This window comes from Coregonus clupeaformis, chromosome 20 (genome assembly GCF_020615455.1).
Source record: "Coregonus clupeaformis isolate EN_2021a chromosome 20, ASM2061545v1, whole genome shotgun sequence".
Taxonomy (NCBI): Eukaryota; Metazoa; Chordata; class Actinopteri; order Salmoniformes; family Salmonidae; genus Coregonus; species Coregonus clupeaformis.
In genome coordinates, this window is record NC_059211.1 from 45,337,022 (window position 1) to 45,352,470 (window position 15,449).

Sequence of the window (15,449 nt, forward strand, 5' to 3'; positions counted from 1 at the left end):
AGAGACTGAGAGGTGTGTGTGTGTGTTAGTATGTGTGTGTAGTGTTTATGTTTGAGATAGAGGGGCACCGCAGGGGTCTGGTTTTAATGACCATCCATGTGGTCACTCATCCACTGTAACCCTGTGAGTCTGTTTGTGTGTGTTCGTATGTGTGTGTGCTATACATCCCCGCGAGAGGGGGGAGGGATGTGTGTAGGGGAGGGGAGGGGGGGGTGGATTAATGCAGTGCTCTCAGCCTCTTACTCATCTGTCTGATTCAGGCTGACACACTGTTCCCTCTTCAGGAACATTAAAGTCACAGATTGCCAGAGAGAGATGGAGGGAGTGTCAGAGGAAGGGGGGGGAGGAAGGAGAGAACCAGGGCTGAGGGAGGGAGGGAGGGGGGGAGGAAGGAGAGAACCAGGGCTGAGGAAGAGGGAGGGAGGGGGGAGGAAGGAGAGAACCAGGGCAGGAAGAGGGAAGGAGGGAGGGAGGGATGGGGATAGAATTGTAAAATGATTGCTCCCCGGGTAAGCTAACCATCTCTATGACATATGATACTGTGAGCTGAGGATTTAGTGGGAAAAAAACAGGGGCCAGATGTAGCTGAGGATTGTGGCTGTTTTTAAGAGTCTTAAACCTGTCTGAACTGTCTGGTAACATGGAGGAGCGCAGCAGCACACACATATTCACAACGATTGGCTGCTGGGGGCTCCATCAACATAAGCCCCTTATATGCCCAACGAGAAAGGCCACTCCAAGGTACAGTGGGGGAAAAAAGTATTTAGTCAGCCACCAATTGTGCAAGTTCTCCCACTTAAAAAGATGAGAGAGGCCTGTAATTTTCATCATAGGTACACGTCAACTATGACAGACAAAATGAGGAAAAAAAATCCAGAAAATCACATTGTAGGATTTTTAATGAATTTATTTGCAAATGATGGTGGAAAATAAGTATTTGGTCAATAACAAAAGTTTCTCAATACTTTGTTATATACCCTTTGTTGGCAATGACACAGGTCAAACGTTTTCTGTAAGTCTTCACAAGGTTTTCACACACTGTTGCTGGTATTTTGGCCCATTCCTCCATGCAGATCTCCTCTAGAGCAGTGATGTTTTGGGGCTGTCGCTGGGCAACACAGACTTTCAACTCCCTCCAAAGATTTTCTATGGGGTTGAGATCTGGAGACTGGCTAGGCCACTCCAGGACCTTGAAATGCTTCTTACGAAGCCACTCCTTCGTTGCCCGGGCGGTGTGTTTGGGATCATTGTCATGCTGAAAGACCCAGCCACGTTTCATCTTCAATGCCCTTGCTGATGGAAAGAGGTTTTCACTCAAAATCTCACGATACATGGCCCCATTCATTCTTTCCTTTACATGGATCAGTCGTCCTGGTCCCTTTGCAGAAAAACAGCCCCAAAGCATGATGTTTCCACCCCCATGCTTCACAGTAGGTATGGTGTTCTTTGGATGCAACTCAGCATTCTTTGTCCTCCAAACACGACGAGTTGAGTTTTTACCAAAAAGTTCTATTTTGGTTTCATCTGACCATATGACATTCTCCCAATCCTCTTCTGGATCATCCAAATGCACTCTAGCAAACTTCAGACGGGCCTGGACATGTACTGGCTTAAGCAGTGGGACACATCTGGCACTGCAGGATTTGAGTCCCTGGCGGCGTAGTGTGTTACTGATGGTAGGCTTTGTTACTTTGGTCCCAGCTCTCTGCAGGTCATTCACTAGGTCCCCCCGTGTGGTTCTGGGATTTTTGCTCACCGTTCTTGTGATCATTTTGACCCCATGGGGTGAGATCTTGCGTGGAGCCCCAGATCGAGGGAGATTATCAGTGGTCTTGTATGTCTTCCATTTCCTAATAATTGCTCCCACAGTTGATTTCTTCAAACCAAGCTGCTTACCTATTGCAGATTCAGTCTTCCCAGCCTGGTGCAGGTCTACAATTTTGTTTCTGGTGTCCTTTGACAGCTCTTTGGTCTTGGCCATAGTGGAGTTTGGAGTGTGACTGTTTGAGGTTGTGGACAGGTGTCTTTTATACTGATAACAAGTTCAAACAGGTGCCATTAATACAGGTAACGAGTGGAGGACAGAGGAGCCTCTTAAAGAAGAAGTTACAGGTCTGTGAGAGCCAGAAATCTTGCTTGTTTGTAGGTGACCAAATACTTATTTTCCACCATAATTTGCAAATAAATTCATAAAAAATCCTACAATGTGATTTTCTGGATTTTTTTTCTCGCAATTTGTCTGTCATAGTTGACGTACCTATGATGAAAATTACAGGCCTCTCTCATCTTTTTAAGTGGGAGAACTTGCACAATTGGTGGCTGACTAAATACTTTTTTCCCCCACTGTAAATCCATTTTGGTTGGGATTTGGTCATATTTCTCCAACTCTGATGATGAAACAAGTAAAGACTTTCTAACCTAAATCTACTTTTAGGGATTTAGTTATTTCGCTATGTAGAGTTAAAACAAAGCCAAAAGTCAGATCTGGCTAGTCTTAAGGACATGTGAGAACCGCTTGCTAATAATGTATTACACTAACACACTGATAGTATCTGTCTGTATGGGAGGAGATGGAGAAGTGGAGAGACAGGCACACCTGAGGGACGCTGATGAACAATGCAATCTACGTTCACGCACACACACACATCCCATTTAGCCAAATCACCTTGGATTAGATGCACTCCACAAAGCTTCTTCTTAAGTCTGGAGGTTGCCTTAACAGAATAGTAAAGACACAGGCTGGCTGGAGAGACAATCTGACACTCACTCAACATGATGACTCACAGTGAAATGGAGGAAGGGCAAACGAGAGCGCAAACACTCTGAGATGAATGGAAGAATAGAGAGAGAGACGAATAGCAGAGAGAGAGAAAGAAAAGCTGGTTGAATGAAATGAAGGAATGCTTTATAGTGGGTTTCTCAGATGACAGTGTCTGAGTGTCAGACGAAGGGATAGAGAGACCGATAGGGGGTGGATGTTGTTGATGGTTGTGGACTAGTTAGCCAATGAAAGATATCGTCTCACTACAGTGACCCAGCAGGGTCTAGCCTGAGGGCCCAACACACTCATACACACACACCCAGCCACATGGTCGATCCGCGCAAGTTAATGCACGCATACACACACATTCACTGACGAACCTACATTACTGCGACACACATACACACTCCTTTCTCTCTCTCCCTCATTTTCTGTCTGTCGGTTGCTCTCTCTCATACACACTGATACACCCCCCCCCCACCCTCGTTGTGGTGGTTGGGTGGGCGACGTCAGCAGGCTGGCTTACTGTTTCACCGCCGGGCTGAGCCTCTGCCACATCCGCCACATGCCGGGCACAATCTGCTCCAGACTGACACGCACACACGCACGCACATACCAGGGATTATACACACGGCGCTCAATGAGAATGCACTGACACGAGGGAGAGATTATATAAGGGCGGGAGGAGGGGGCAGGCAGGCAGACAGCTAGGGGAAGATGAAGCCATTAAGAAACAGAACAGACAAACCTGCACAACACTACAACAAAACTGCTCTGCTGTCTGTCTGTAGTAGATCAGGCTTTATAACAGCTCTGTGGCTGCCTGCTGCTGCTGTTGAGTTGCTGTTGTGTAGTGTTGGGGCTCTCAGCTAGCTTAGTTTAGCTTTTCACCTGGGATCATAAGGCTGCATGGGGATTTTAAGGCCGTTTTTTTATACCACTGAGAATTATACAGTGGAGCCTTGGAATAGCATGTCTGAAGTAGTGTGGGCGGCAGGTAGCTTAGTGGGTAAGAGCGTTGTGCCAGTAACCGAAAGGTTGCTGGTTCTAATCCCCGAGCCGACTAGGTGAAAAATCTGTCGATGTGCCCTTAAGCAAGGCACTTAACCCTAATTGCTCCTGTAAATCGCTCTGGATAATGACGTAAAATGTAGTGTTATAGGAATGTTTGCCATTCAAATGAATGAGGGTAGATAAGATGAATGAGAATATGTGCTGTTTAAAGATGACATGTATTTTGGTGTGGTTGGACTGGCCTGATTCCTTGTAGTAACACAGTACCCCCCCCCCACACACACACACTCATACACACACACACCCATACACACATTCTCCTTAAAACTATCTTTCCTAAATCCATGTGGATTATACAGTACTCCAATGCCTCATTGTTCACCTCTTTGCATGGGTCCAGCCATGTTGGTTCTCAATAGAACCGTATACAGAGTGTCTTTCAGCCTATAGCATGCTATGTGGAGTAGTCTAAAGCCTTTACAAAATCATTACATAGCCCTTATTCCTCTATACAGACTGCTCTGTGAAGAGGCTTGTGTTGTCCAGCATACTGCCACATTAACATACTGCTGCTCAGAAAACTACTTACAGTATCTATTATGATAGCGAGAAAGAGGGAAAGATAGAGTGAATTAATAAGAATGGTAAGAGAAAAAGAGAAACGAGAGAGAGGTGGAGGGAGGACATGATGAGAAGAGATGGCACAAAATAAAATGGCTTTTATGACGCTGAGGAGAGGGCCAGAGGAGAGGATTCAGAGATGGACAAAGAAAAGAAGAGGGCGTGCGTGCATTGTACGTGTGTGTGTTCGTTAGAGACGGAGAAAGAAACAGATACGCCAGAGAGAGAGATCAAAAGCGAGAGATGAATAGAGAGAGAGAAAGAGACACACAGATAGAAAGACGGAAAGCACGGAAGATGTACAAAGTAAGAGATTCAGGGAGGGAGAGAAGAGACAGAAAGACAGACAGAGATCGAAACAGAGAGGAGAGAGAGAGAGAGTCCGTAGTCAGGTTTGATGGTCATCACTCTCGGTGCTGTTCATGTGCCTGCTGAGACTGAGACTGGCTTTGTCACAATGACTGATCCTCCCTGTCTCTCCAGCCCTGGATGGAAGTTATTACTGCACATTACTGTGTGTACACACACCCACCCACGCTGGCACTGAGAGAGACAAACACAGCCTCATACACACTGACATACACACACTCACATTTCCACCATGCACACACGAACGGACGCACACACACGATTGATCCCCTGATTATACAGTATTTGATATATTACCTCCATATACTTATGTTGTTTTCTCTCTCTGCAGTACTATGAGATGTCCTATGGGCTGAACATTGAGATGCACAAACAGGTAAGATAGATGTTACTGTCTGTCAGTATTCCTGTGTGTGTTGTCTGGTCTGCTTCAGTGATGGTCTTTACAGGGAGCAGCAGAGGACAGACACCACAATCAGCATCCGTTTCAGCCCTCCCTGGCATGAGCCGCTTTCTCTATCTCACACACCACACACACACACTCAAACTGAGTGTGTGTGTGTGTTCATTTTAAATTGGCCACAGTGGCTCTTGTGTGTGTGCGTTTCACATGCATGAATTGTAGTATTTCTCGTACTATCTGAAAGAGTGTGTTTGTCACAGTAGGGTGTGTGTGTGTGTGGTGTGCATATGTGTGTGTGTGTGCGTCATGAGCAGCAGAGTCCTGGCAGGCACCCCATGTCCCTCTCTTTTCCTCACATTTCAGCTAATGTGCCATTGACAGACACGTGGCACATTTTTGCAGAGTAAGCTTTGAGGCGCATTATCCACTTGACTGATGCCTTCATTCAAGGTGACTTCCAGCCTTCTACTCCGGCATAACCGACTGCAGTGAAAATGTCCGATGGTGTTTAGCAGAACCAAACAGACCCAGTACCAAAGATAGGGCTAGCAGAACGAGACCCAGTGAAACCAAGCCCCAGAACCACAGATCCAAAGCTAACAGAACCAGAGCCACACAGTGTGTAGTGAAAGGGGGCCGTTAGCCAGTAGCCAGGCAGGCAGGGCAGAGCTCCACTGTAAGCTCTACTGTCACCACAGAGGAGACATGAACAGAGATCTGCCTGTACTACTCCAGAAATGGAGAGAGGAGGGATGGAGTGGGAGGGAGGGAGAGAGGAAGGGAAGGAGGGAATGGAAGAGAGAGCAGCTGAGGAGAGCGAGGGGGGGGTGGGACACAGGCAGGGGACACAGGAGAAGGGAGAGGAAGGCTGAGACAGTGAAAAGAGAGGGAGAGAGAGGTGTTGAGCAAGAAAGAGAGAGAGGGCGAGGGGGAATTAAATAGAGAGAGTGTGATATGAGAGAGAAAAAGAGATGGTTAAAAAAAGAGCCAGATAGAGAGGAAGGATGAAAGAGAGGGTGAAAGAAAGAAACAAGAGCGAGAGTGCACCGAGAAACGACAAAGGGAGCTTTGAGCTCTGGCGAGGAATAATGAATCATGAATACATTTAGCAGTATCTGCTCTTATTTCCTCTCTTCCCAGCCCTAGTCGTGTGCCATTACTCTCCACCTTTTCTCCTGTGCTGCTGCCATTAATTGAGCCATCGCAGTCACTCGCTGTCTCCAGGAGTCACGAGTCCCTTTAGCTTCTACTGATCAGGGAGGGATGTGTATAGGAGAGGATTTGGAGGGAATGGGCCGGCTGCCAACAAGGCTACTGATACTAACTGATCTGATACTATCTATCTGTGTGTGTGTTCTGTCTGCCCCTCCCTTCCTGCCGTGGAGATGGTGATCAGTGATCGGCCATGGCATTATGGTGGCTTTAGACTGGAACACAGCTAACGGAGCACAGCATAACCTGTCTGCCTCACTGGGAGAAAGATACTGTATGTAGGACAACTGAAGGATTGGTAGACTGGGGTTACATATTCAGTGATATACAGTATATGTCGGCAGCAATACGGTCATGTCAACACGTGATGTTTTAGGTCTGCAGACTGCTAGTTATATATTCCATGCTATACGTTCTCAGAAGTCTCACGGATATACGTCCAAAAGAAGCCTCAGTACAGGGGTTGAATATGCAGTGATATACAGTGCATTCGGAAAGTATTCAGACCCCTTCCCTTTTTCCACATTTTCTTACATTACAGCCTAAAATTGATTAAATAAATGTTTTTCCTCATCAATATACACAATACCCCATAATGACAAAACGGAAACAGGTTTTTAGAAATGTTTGCAAATGTATTAAAAATGAAAAACAGAAATACCTTATTTACATAAGTATTCAGACCCTTTGCTATGAGACTCGAAATTGAGCTCCGGTGCATCCTGTTTCCATTGATCATCCTTGAGATGTTTCTACAACTTGATTGGAGTCCACCTGTGGTAAATTCAATTGATTGGACATGATTTGGAAAGGCACACACCTGTCTATATAAGGTCCCACCGTTGACAGTGCATGTCAGAGCAAAAACCAAGCCATGATGTTGAAGGAATTGTCCGTAGAGCTCAGAGAAATATCTGCAACATTGAAGGTCCCCAAGAACACAGTGGCCTCATTCATTCTTAAATGGAAGAAGTTTGGAACCACCAAGACTCTTCCTAGAGCTGGCCGCCAGGCCAAACTGAGCAATCAGGGAAGAAGGGCTTTGGTCAGGGAGGTGACCAAGAACCCGATGGTCACTATGACAGATCTCCAGAGTTCACTGTGGAGATGGAAGAACCTTCCAGAAGGACTACCATCTCTGCAGCACTCCACCAATCAGGCCTTTATGGTAGAGTGGCCAGACGGAAGCCACTCCTCAGTAAAAGGCACATGACAGCCCACTTGGAGTTTGCCAAAAGGCACCTAAAGGACTCTCAGACCATGAGAAACAAGATTCTCTGGACTGATGAAACCAAGATTGAACTCTTTGGCCTGAATGCCAAGCATCACGTCTGGAGGAAACCTGGCACCATCCTTACGGTGAAGCATGGTGGTGGCAGCACTGTGCTTTGGGGATGTTTTTCATTGGCAGGGACTGGGAGACTAGTTAGGATCGAGGGAAAGATAAATAGAGCAAAGTACAGAGAGATCCTTGATGAAAACCTGCTCCAGAGCGCTCAGGACCTCAGATTGGGCCGAATGTTCACCTTCCAACAGGACAACGACCCTAAGCACACAGCCAAGACAACACAGGAGTGGCTTCGGGACAAGTCTCTGAATGTCCATTAGTGGCCCAGCCAGAGCTCGGACTTGAACCCGATCGAACATCTCTGGAGAGACATGAAAATAGTCCTGTGTAGCTCAGTTGGTAGAGCATGGCGCTTGCAATGCCAGGGTTGTGGGTTCGATTCCCACGGGGGGCCAGTATGAAAATGTATGCACTCACTAACTGTAAGACGCTCTGGATAAGAGCGTCTGCTAAATGACTAAAATGTAAAATAGCTGTGCAGCGACGCTCTCCATCCAACCTGACAGAGCTTGAGAGGATCTGCAGAGAAGAATGAGAGAAACTCCCCAGATACAGGTGTGCCAAGCTTATAGCGTCATACCCAAGAAGACTCAAGGCTGTAATCACTGCCAAAGGTACTTCAACAAAGTGCTGCGTAAAGGGTCTGAATACTTATGTAAATGTGATATTTCCGTTTTTTATTTGTAATACATTTGCTTTGTCATTATGGGGTATTGTGTGTAGAGTGATGAGGAAAAAAAAAACAATATAATCAATTTTAGAATAAGGATGTAAAGTAACAAAATGTGGAAAAAGTCAAGGGTTCTGAATACTTTCCGAATGCACTATACGTAGGTCTGCAGAAGGCTAGTTACATTTTACAGTGAGGGAAAAAAGTATTTGATCCCCTGCTGATTTTGTACATTTGCCCACTGACAAAGAAATTATCAGTCTATAATTTTAATGGTAGGTTTATTTGAACAGTGAGAAACAGAATAACAACAAAAAAATCCAGAAAAATGCATGTCAGAAATGTTATAAATTGATTTGCATTTAAATGAGGGAAATAAGTATTTGACCCCTCTGCAAAACATGACTTAGTACTTGGTGGCAAAACCCTTGTTGGCAATCACAGAGGTCAGACGTTTCTTGTAGTTGGCTACCAGGTTTACACACATCTCAGGAGGGATTTTGTCCCACTCCTCTTTGCAGATCTTCTCCAAGTCATTAAGGTTTCGAGGCTGATGTTTGGCAACTCGAACCTTCAGCTCCCTCCACAGATGTTCTACGGGATTAAGGTCTGGAGACTGGCTAGGCCACTCTAGTACCTTAATGTGCTTCTTCTTGAGCCACTCCTTTGTTGCCTTGGCCGTGTGTTCTGGGTCATTGTCATGCTGGAATATCCATCCACGACCCATTTTCAATGCCCTGGCTGAGGGAAGGAGGTTCTCACCCAAGATTTGACGGTACATGGCCCCGTCAATCGTCCCTTTTGATGCGGTGAAGTTGTCCTGTCCCCTTAGCAGAAAAACACCCCCAAAGCATAATGTTTCCACCTCCATGTTTGACGGTGGGGATGGTGTTCTTGGGGTCATAGCCAGCATTCCTCCACATCCAAACTTTGCGAGTTGAGTTGATGCCAAAGAGCTCCATTTTGGTCTCATCTGACCACAACACTTTCACCCAGTTCTCCTCTGAATCATTCAGATGTTCATTGGCAAACTTCAGACGGGCATGTACAGTGGGGCAAAAAAGTATTTAGTCAGCCACCAATTGTGCAAGTTCTCCCACTTAAAAAGATGAGAGAGGCCTGTAGTTTTCATCATAGGTACACGTCAACTATGACAGACAAAATGAGAAAAAAAATTCCAGAAAATCACATTGTAGGATTTTTTATGAATTTATTTGCAAATTATGGTGGAAAATAAGTATTTGGTCAATAACAAAAGTTTCTCAATACTTTGTTATATACCCTTTGTTGGCAATGACACAGGTCAAACGTTTTCTGTAAGTCTTCACAAGGTTTTCACACACTGTTGCTGGTATTTTGGCCCATTCCTCCATGCAGATCTCCTCTAGAGCAGTGATGTTTTGGGGCTGTCGCTGGGCAACACGGATTTTCAACTCCCTCCAAAGATTTTCTATGGGGTTGAGATCTGGAGACTGGCTAGGCCACTCCAGGACCTTGAAATGCTTCTTACGAAGCCACTCCTTCGTTGCCCGGGCGGTGTGTTTGGGATCATTGTCATGCTGAAAGACCCAGCCACGTTTCATCTTCAATGCCCTTGCTGATGGAAGGAGGTTTTCACTCAAAATCTCACGATACATGGCCCCATTCATTCTTTCCTTTACACGGATCAGTCGTCCTGGTCCCTTTGCAGAAAAAACAGCCCCAAAGCATGATGTTTCCACACCCATGCTTCACAGTAGGTATGGTGTTCTTTGGATGCAACTCAGCATTCTTTGTACTCCAAACACGACGAGTTGAGTTTTTACCAAAAAGTTCTATTTTGGTTTCATCTGACCATATGACATTCTCCCAATCCTCTTCTGGATCATCCAAATGCACTCTAGCAAACTTCAGACGGGCCTGGACATGTACTGGCTTAAGCAGGGGGACACAGCAGGATTTGAGTCCCTGGCGGCGTAGTGTGTTACTGATGGTAGGCTTTGTTACTTTGGTCCCAGCTCTCTGCAGGTCATTCACTAGGTCCCCCGTGTGGTTCTGGGATTTTTGCTCACCGTTCTTGTGATCATTTTGACCCCACGGGGTGAGATCTTGCGTGGAGCCCCAGATCGAGGGAGATTATCAGTGGTCTTGTATGTCTTCCATTTCCTAATAATTGCTCCCACAGTTGATTTCTTCAAACCAAGCTGCTTACCTATTGCAGATTCAGTCTTCCCAGCCTGGTGCAGGTCTACAATTTTGTTTCTGGTGTCCTTTGACAGCTCTTTGGTCTTGGCCATAGTGGAGTTTGGAGTGTGACTGTTTGAGGTTGTGGACAGGTGTCTTTTATACTGATAACAAGTTCAAACAGGTGCCATTAATACAGGTAACGAGGGGAGGACAGAGGAGCCTCTTAAAGAAGAAGTTACAGGTCTGTGAGAGCCAGAAATCTTGCTCGTTTGTAGGTGACCAAATACTTATTTTCCACCATAATTTGCAAATAAATTCATTAAAAATCCTACAATGTGATTTTCTGGATTTTTTTTCTCAATTTGTCTGTCATAGTTGACGTGTACCTATGATGAAAATTACAGGCATCTCTCATCTTTTTAAGTGGGAGAACTTGCACAATTGGTGGCTGACTAAATACTTTTTTTCCCCACTGTATATGTGCTTTCTTAAGCAGGGGGACCTTGCGGGTGCTGCAGGATTTCAGTCCTTCATGGTGTAGTTTGTTACCAATTGTTTTCTTGGTGACTATGGTCCCAGCTGCCTTGAGATCATTTACAAGATCCTCCCGTGTAGTTCTGGGCTGATTCCTCACCGTTCTCATGATCATTGCAACTCCACGAGGTGAGATCTTGCATGGAGCCCCAGGCCGAGGGAGATTGACAGTTATTTTGTGTTTCTTCCATTTGCGAATAACCGCACCAACTGTTGTCACCTTCTCACCAAGCTACTTGGCGATGGTCTTGTAGCCCATTCCAGCCTTGTGTAGGTCTACAATCTTGTCCCTGACATCCTTGGAGAGCTCTTTGGTCTTGGCCATGGTGGAGAGTTTGGAATCTGATTGATTGATTGCTTCTGTGGACAGGTGTCTTTTGAACAGGTAACAAGCTGAGATTAGAAACACTCCCTTTAAGAGTGTGCTCCTAATCTCAGCTCGTTACCTGTATAAAAGACACCTGGGAGCCTGTCACGACTTCCGCCGAGGCTGCCCCCCCCCCCCGTCACCGGAGTACTAGCTACTGCCGATCCCATTCTCATCACACCAGGTGCTCATTCCCCTCATTAGTATGTGTATAAGTGTTCCCTCTGTTCCCCTTGTCTTTGTGAGTGATTGTTTTGTTGTGAGAGCGTGTAGCTCGGTTGAGCTACATTTCACTGTGTTATTGCCAAGGTGGATGTTTTCCCTTGTATAGTTTCGTTTGACGCTTGGGGCGTTTTATTTATGCAAACGGATTAAACTCTGGACTTCGGTATTTTACCTCTTGCGCATTACTTCTTCTTTCACACCTCGTCACAGAATCACTCACCTGATCTGATATGGAGTCAGCAGGAGAGGACCGCATGCCTGGAGTTGTGGCAAGGGTGTTGGCCAGCTTGGGGGAAGCGATGGATCGGGTTCTTCAGCTGGTAGAACGCCTGGAGAGGAGAGGAGAGGATCCGATCTATCGAGACCAGCTGGTCAACCGGATCCAGCCACCTACACCCCAGCCCCTGGAGGGATCCAGATATACCGGCCACCGGCGTTTGATGGGACTGCAGCGCGATGTAAGGGATTCCTACTCCAACTGGAGTTGTATTTCTCCAGCATCAGGCCAGAGCCCCGGGAGCGGGAGAAAGTAGCCGTCTTCGTTTCCTGCCTTTGTGGGAGAGCCCTGGAGTGGGCCAACATGGTGTGGAACGAGGGAGGTACCGCGTTGGAGAACTATTGGGAGTTTGCTCGCCTCTTCCGGGCCATTTTGATCACCCACCTGAGGGTCGAGAGGCGGGCGAACGACTGGTTCATCTGAGGCAGGGGACGAGGACCGCTCAGGACTACGCGCTGGAGTTCCGGACGCTGGCAGCGGGGTCCGGGTGGAACGAGCGGGCCCTGATAGACCATTTCCGGTGCCACCTAAGGGAGGACGTCCGAAGGGAGCTAGCCTGCCGTGATGCCATGCTATCGTTCTCCCAACTGGTGGACATGGCCATCTGGGTGGACAATCTGCTAGCAGCCAGAGGACGTCCTGGTAGGGGTCTGCCCGTTCCCACTCCGGACGACTCTGACCCCAAGCAGATGGAGCTGGTGTGATCCGCCGGTCGAGAGAGCGCAGGAGGACAGCGACAGTGCCACACTGGTGGCACGAAGGGACAATCCACCTCACGTCGCAGTCAATGTTCTTTCGGGTCTGGAGGCAGTAGGCAGGGTACTCACGCATCACCCCAGGTAACGAACACCCAAATGTGTTCAGAGCCCTTTGCAGTGCATTGTACTTTATCGATCTCCTTTCCCGATCACTTGGTAGGTTCCCAGTGTAAGGCGCTAGTCGATTCAGGCGCAGCTGGGAATTTTATGGACAGGGCATTTGCATACCGTCAAGGCTTTTCATTGGTTCCCCTAACCATTCCACTCCCCATCAGAGCACTAGATAGTCGACCATTAGGGTCCGGGTTGGTTAAGGAAGTTACGGTACCAGTCACCATGATTACGCAGGAGACACATGTTGAGCAGATCACCTTAATGATTATTGAGTCTCCTGCTTACCCTGTAGTCTTGGGTATCCCGTGGTTAGCCCTTCACAACCCCAATTTCTCATAGCCGCAGAGGGTTCTTACGGGGTGGTCGCGTGAGTGTCCGGGTAGGTGTCTAGGTGTTTACGTTGGTGCGACCCCACCGTGCGCATTCCCCCCAAATACCATGATCTGGCGCTCGCGTTTTCCAAGACGCAAGCGACTAAATTACCACCTCATCGGGAGGGGGATTGCACGATAAACCTTCGGGTAGACGCTGTATCTCCCAGGAGTCATGTGTATCTCCTGTCGCAGGCTGAAACGGAGGCTATGGAAATATTCGTCACTGAGCCCCTGTGACAGGGGTTTATACGTCCCTCCACTTCACCTGCCTCCTCGAGTTTCTTCTTTGTGAAGAAGAAAGATGGCGGTTTACGCCCGTGCATTGATTATCGACCACTGAATAATGTGATGGTACGATTTAGTTATCCTCTTCCCCTCATTCCTTCAGTGATTGAGTCAATGCATGGGGCCCGTTTTTTCACCAAATTAGACCTCAGGAGTGCCTACAACCTGGTGCGTATTCGGGAAGGGGATGAGTGGAAAACAGCATTCAGCACAACGGGGCATTATGAATACCTGGTGATGCCCTACGGTTTGATGAATGCTCCATCCGTTATCCAGTCCTTGGTGAACGAGGTGTTTCGGGACATGCTTGGTCGTGGTGTGTTGGTCTACATTGATGACATCCTGGTGTATTCCGCTACGCGCGCCGAACATGTGTCCCTGGTTCGCAAAGTACTGGTCCGTCTGCTGAAAAATGATCTTTATGCCAAGGCAGAGAAGTGTGAGTTTTTCCAGCAGTCAATCTCCTTCCTCGGATATCGCATTACCACCACAGGTGTGGAGATGGAGGGAGACCGCATTGCAGCCGTGCGTAATTGGCAGACTCCAACCACGGCGAAGGTGGTGCAGCACTTCCTTGGCTTTGCCAACTACTATCGAAGGTTTATTCAGGGCTTTGGCAAGGTCGCAGCTCCCATTACCTCCTTGTTGAAGGGTGGGCCGTCCCGGCTCCGCTAGTCTGCTGAGGCTGATTTGGCATTTTTGGGGGGTACTGTCACGACTTCCGCCGAGGCTGCCCCCCCTCCTGGTTCGGGCAGTCTTCGACGTTCGTCGTCACCGGAGTACTAGCTACTGCCGATCCCATTCTCATCACTCCACTTGTCATGTCTTGTCAATCACACACACCTGGTGCTCATTCCCCTAATTAGTATGTGTATAAGTGTTCCCTCTGTTCCCCTTGTCTTTGTGAGTGATTGTTTTGTTGTGAGAGCGTGTAGCTCGGTTGAGCTACATTTCACTGTGTTATTGCCAAGGTGGATGTTTACCCTTGTATAGTTTTGTTTGACGCTTGGGGCGTTTGATTTATGCAAACGGATTAAACTCTGGACTTCGGTATTTTACCTCCTGCGCCTGACTCCTTCTTTCAAACCTCGTCACAGAGCCAGAAATCTTTCTGATTGAGAGGGGGTCAAATACTTATTTCCCTCATTAAAATGCAAATCAATTTATAACGTTTTTGACATGCGTTTTTCTGTATTTTGTTGTTGTTATTCTGTCTCTCACTGTTCAAATAAACCTACCATTAAAACTATAGACTGATCATTTCTTTGTCAGTGGGCAAACGTACAGAATCAGCAGGTGATCAAATACTTTTTTCCCTCACTGTATATTCAGTGATGTTATATACTTTATTCAAGGATAATGGCCTACAAGGCATGCTGCTCATAGTTCAACTGTATATATTCAGTAAGGTCTAGAAGGCTCAGTGGATATAGTAAGTGATAATGGCCTACAGAAGGCTAGTTATATATTCAGTGCTAGGCCTACAGAAGTGTGTGTGTGTGTGTGTGTGTGTGTGTGTGTGTGCGTGTTAGCGATCGTGAATTTGCCCAAGGTGTGGATATGCTGGATACAAGGATAAGGTTTAATAGACAAACAATGGACAGACATATTTATATGGGGAGCCAGACACGTTCCTCTGAATCTGGCGCAGAGTGAAGGACAAACGTCTCGTTATATGCTCATTCGTTATCTGTTTGTTCCCTCAGTGCCAGACCCAGACCATAACAACAGTCAGTTGGGTCAGAGTGAACCATACATTATTCGATTGGACGGCATTTGGCTGAGTGTTTGTGTGTGTGAGCAAGAGAAAGAGAGCGAGTGAGAGGGTTTCACAAAATGTGTGTGTTCTAGTGTCTGCATAATAAGTGTGTGTGTGTGTGTGTTTGCTCGCTCATGCCTAATTGCTGCTAGCTGTCTGCCCAGTGCATGTTTCTATGTTTCTGTGTGTACA

General features: G+C 46.9%; 1 protein-coding gene across 4 annotated transcripts in view; it reads left to right on the forward strand.

Annotated features, from left to right (window-relative positions):
* Positions 1-15,449, forward strand: part of LOC121533504 (transducin-like enhancer protein 4) — a 63,647-nt gene that overhangs the window by 21,706 nt on the left and 26,492 nt on the right. For all 4 annotated transcript variants that reach the window (XM_041839496.2, XM_045205517.1, XM_045205516.1 and 1 more), the window contains one exon: positions 5,097-5,141. In XM_041839496.2, coding sequence (XP_041695430.2) covers positions 5,097-5,141 — 45 coding nt within the window. The remainder of the gene's footprint in view (positions 1-5,096; positions 5,142-15,449) is intronic.